The sequence below is a fragment of the Nymphaea colorata genome, chromosome 1, assembly GCF_008831285.2.
Source record: "Nymphaea colorata isolate Beijing-Zhang1983 chromosome 1, ASM883128v2, whole genome shotgun sequence".
Taxonomy (NCBI): Eukaryota; Viridiplantae; Streptophyta; class Magnoliopsida; order Nymphaeales; family Nymphaeaceae; genus Nymphaea; species Nymphaea colorata.
The window spans coordinates 11433302-11438214 of NC_045138.2; the positions used below are offsets into that span (position 1 = coordinate 11433302).

General features: G+C 41.5%; 1 protein-coding gene across 1 annotated transcript; it reads right to left on the minus strand.

Moving 5' to 3' along the window:
• Positions 1-1720: 1720 nt before the first annotated feature.
• On the minus strand, positions 1721-3699 carry LOC116245698 (UDP-glycosyltransferase 92A1-like). Its single transcript, XM_031617208.2, has one exon. The coding sequence runs from the start codon at positions 3684-3686 to the stop codon at positions 2163-2165; it is 1524 nt and encodes a 507-aa protein (XP_031473068.1). The 5' UTR covers positions 3687-3699; the 3' UTR covers positions 1721-2162.
• Positions 3700-4913: the final 1214 nt, after the last annotated feature.

The window sequence follows — 4913 nt, forward strand, 5'->3', positions numbered from 1 at the left end:
GAGAGACCTTCAGCTTTTTCAAGAGATGTCTTCTTCACATATTACATGAGTTCTGTATCTCAAGTACCTTGCACAAATCTGGAAGCATATTTAACTGATCCAATAGAATGACCTCTGCCTAATGAAAACTTCGATATATTAAATTGGTGGAAGGCAAATGAAAGTAAATATAGAGTTTTATCTAAAATGGCTCGAGATATATTGGCAATCCCTATATCCAAGGCTGCATCTGAGTCTTTATTCAGTACAGTTGGAATAATTGTTAATGATTATCGATGTTCAACCACTTCTGAAACTGTTGAAGCACTAGTTTGTACACAGAGTTGGATTCGTGATGAAGATAACTCATGCGAAATGTAAGATGTTCATTGTTTAATGCTAAATTTTGCTCATTCATTTTGTTTTTTTATGATATACTAACATTGTAGTTTGCTTGTGGTGATGTATTTTTTGTAGTTTTGAAGATAAGGAGGACTCTTCTGGTGACGAATTAGCATGATTCATATTTCATTGTGGTAAAATGTTATAACATTTCCTTGACATTTTATAAAATCTCCTTGACACACATGAGTGCCTTCAAATTTTTTGCAAGTGTCCATAGAACATAGCTAGCTCCACTCTAGCATAGCAACATGCATGCCCATCAAGGATAATTTTTGAATAAAAGCATTATATTTGTTTGTGAGTTCATTTGGTTATATTAATCAACTTAGCCTTTTATATGTCTAGGTTTTATTGAATTAATTTTTACTTTTGTTTCCTATCGTTGCTCTTGTAGGTGAAATCCAACTTTGCCATTGGGCCAGGGCCATTGCAAGTGCAGGAGCAGCAGGACTGCAATCATGGTGGACATAGAGGATGACTGCAATCATGGTGGACATAGAGGGTTATTCAGATTTGTTAGTGAAACATGTAAATAGGCCACTGATTATGTGATTTTCATTTGTCTATAGACCCCTTAGAGAGTTATTTAGATTTGTTAGTGAAACATATGTAAGTAGGCTCACTCATTAAATGATTTTCATTTGTCTATAGACCCAAAAAAGGGTTGTTCCTTGTTCATTGTTGTGTCTTATTTGAAGCTTTTTATTTCTATTACTGCTTGTTAAATCACATTGAACCGTTGAATGATTTTATATTGCAATGGACTGAGGTGATCAATACTTTACAGAATGGTGTGATATATGCTCTTTGCAGGTGATACTAAAGTTCTTTTTGCAGACAGTGTTTTGAAATTTACTTGATATGGGAAAATTAAGCGGAGGAGATTTTTTATTACTGAAATTTCTATTTATATAGTAGACTTAGAGGCTGCCCTACTTAAAAGACGTATATCACTTTCTGCTGTTCAAAAGATATTGGCATATTGCTGAGTGAACTCAGTGACAATTACTTTGCAATTATATTGCAAAATGAGTATGACTGTTTGGCCAGCGCATGTAAAAGTGAAATTGTGTCAGTGCTAGCAGAAGCCACCAAGGACAGATCTATTTCAGAAATTGATATTTGCTTTTTCAACAGGTAAAGAATACTTCGCAAGTTTGCAATCCTGTTTTGGTTCTTTTGTTTGACAGTTCTCCAGGCATAAGAATTATCAGGCGTAAGAATTATTAAGTGTTAATGCTTTTGCGCTACTTATGTTCTTTTGTTTGCAGCACAGTTCTTTAAACATAAAATTATTTCTTTTGCACTACTAATATTCTTTTACGTGCACTAAAAGTTCTCCAAACATAAGAATTATTGATTGATCCCAGCAGAATTACAATGTGAATATTGATTGATATGTATCATGGTAGTAAGAAGGTATACCCGCCCCAAGGCCCGGCCCAACCCGCCTCAAAGCCCACGGGCCGGGCCGAGCCTCGGGCATAAACTGAAGCCCGAGACCCGATGTTACATAAGCCCGGCCTAACCCATTTAGAATGGCGGACTTTCATTTTTACATTTTTATCAGGGGCGGGCCGGCCCGGCACAACCCGACCGGGCCCTATGCTATGACCTTGGACGTAACCGATTTTATGCACGTACGTTGGCGATTTTATATTAACAAAATAAACCTGTAATTAATTGAAAAAATAAAGGTCAAACAATGCAGAGTCTTTGAATTCTATTAATTCGTTGATTTTGCTTTTGTTTGACATGGGGAAGTGGACCAAGCTCTTTCAGCCTGCTGGAGCGATCCCATTTGAAGCTCCCATGGCGGCGTTTATGAACTGATCCAGCGCCGAGGCAGATGACTGCACCGAGCCATGACGATGGTCACCGCTCCTTTTGCTTCTCACGGCCCTCGATATCATCTCCCTGAATCGACCGGCCTGCCTTCTCAACTCCTTTCCCCCCTCAGTCTCGCCCATCACCAACTTCACCGCTCTCGCCACTTGTTCCCTGCTGATCTCCGCCCTGTTTCCCCTCGCCACCTCTACGCACACGCCCATCTCCTCCACCAGCATCTTCGAGTTGTAGAACTGCTCAGCAGCCATGGGCCACCCTATGATGGCCACCCCATAGCTTAGACTCTCCATCACCGAGTTCCAACCGCAGTGGCTCAAGAACCCACCGGTTGACTCGTGAGCCAGAATGGTGCATTGGGGAGCCCAGTTTTTCACCACCAACCCTTGCTTTGCCACCCTCATCCTCTCCTCGAATCCCTCTGGCAACCATGCCGGTGATCTAAGGTCTTTTTCCGGTTTAAGGTACTCGGCCGGTGGCCTCACCACCCATATGAAGTTCACCTCGCTCTCCTCCAATCCCATGGCGAGCTCCTTCATCTGAGAAGAAGAGATGGTGCATTCCGAACCAAAGGAGACGTAGAGAACCGAACCGGGTGGGTGGAGATGGAGCCAGTCGGTGACCATCAATTCCTCTTTCGAGACGCCTGGTTTTTTCCGAAGTTTTTCATCGATCGTGGCCTTCGACAGCTCTGTGCCATCAAAGAGGAAGCTAGAAACCAGAGGACCGATGCACCAAACCGGTTTATTCCCACACATGACTCGGAGTCTCTCCACCCCCTTCGTCTCGATCTCCTCCACCGAGTTCACCAGCATGCAGGATGATCTCAGACTCGACTTTATGTAAGAGCGGTAAAGGACGGAGCAGTAGTCTGTGCCGTCTGCGGCCTTGATGTTGTCATTCAGTTGTGAGCGGTGGAGTCTGATTTCCGGGAAGCCCGGCAGCTCGAACTCGTCGGAGCCCGAGTTCAGGTTGGGGAGGTGCAACCACATGGAGAAAGTGGTGACGGTGGCCTGAGCCCCGCAAGTGGTGAGGACGGCGTGGAAGATGCCGAGCTTCGCGGCGACGTCGACCGACCATGCGCAGAAGGTGTCGGAGATGACGGAGAGAGGTTGGTGGTGGCCGCTGTTGGCTGCGGCGATGCCGGAGAGGAGCTGCTCGAAAGCGGGTCGGAGAGTGAAGGTGGCGCCGAGCAGACGGTTCTTGAGGTGGGAGGGGAGAGCGTCGGTGCACTCGCCGTGGGGAGGGAGGCCATGGACGGTGGGGTCGAAAGGGAGAGCGGCTAGCTGGATGGGCATCGAGGGAGAGAGCATTGATCGGAGTTTGGGAAGGTTGGAAGGGGTGGTGGCGATGGTGATGGTGTGGGATGGGTGGTGGTGGAGAATGAGATTCGCGAGGTTCACGAAGGAGTTGAAGTGGCCCTGAGCCAAGAACGGAAGCATCACTATCTGCCCCATTTTTCCTTTTGTATCAGAGAGAGAGAATTGCAGGGGGGAAAGATACACTGTTGTTGGTATTTATAAGAGCCAAAGTGTGGGGAACACATCACAGCATCCTGCAACTTTTAACAGATTTGACAGATTGTAAAGTTGGGATCTGGCGGACCCCCGATGTTTGTTGTAGGTACAAAAATTATATGGCAAGGTTTTCTGCCATTTTTCTAACGGACTTCTTGTTGAGGAGTTTTAAAGCCAAGCGTGGGAAATTCATATATATATATATATATATATATATATATATATATATATATATATATATATATATATATATATATATATATATATATATATATATATAAAAGGAAGAGAAAGAGAGAGAGTTGATATAATGCATATCATTGTGCCAAGTAAAAGAAAGATATATATATATATATATAACAAACCAGATAATCATATACCAAATTGTGCTCATATGAAATTTGATGCATTTAACCAAGAGAAATTCACAAATAGTCCACAGCGCATATGTTGGCGCTAAGGCTGCTAAGTGGATATAAGATCATTTATCTTAGCTTAATATTGTAAATATATTCAATCTTTTTCTAACACTAACAATGTAAAGTATACTATATAACTCTATTATCAAAAAGTATCTCTTATTTGACTTTTTGATAAATTTACAACTAACAGGTTTAAAATGAAATTACATGTTAAATGATATGTGTCAAGTCTGGTACGGAGCAATTTCTAGCACTTTCTCTTTCTGCTATGACAGTGAAGTCATATAGTCATAGAACGTGATTAAATCTGTTATTCGTTCCTATATAGCATATCTTGCTTTAACTGTAATTCTCTTTTGGCTACTTATTGTCACTTTTGAGTACTTTTTCATGTTGGTTTTTCTTCTTTAATTGAAAATTATATATATCTTGAAGAATAAGAAATGATCATACCCGAACGCAGGTTTATGGCCTTTTTAGACTTTCTCTTCATTTCAAATTGCGGTTTCTTGGTTGCAAACTTGTAACAATATCCAGTCGGTATTTGCGATGTCAACTCTAATTGAATAATTATGATAGACATGGTGATACTTCAGACTCTATTACAAAAGATGAAGGTCCTTATTGGAATCATTGTTTGCCTGTTGTCAATACATGAAAATGGTCATGTGTAATAATTTTCAAAAGGAGATATCCGACGGTATTAATAGGTCAAACTATCACCTTGTACATATAAAAAGCAAAG

Bases quoted from the DNA above. Each gene is read 5' to 3' on its own strand.
- LOC116245698 (XM_031617208.2), bottom strand. From the start codon at position 3,686: ATGGGGCAGATAGTGATGCTTCCGTTCTTGGCTCAGGGCCACTTCAAC.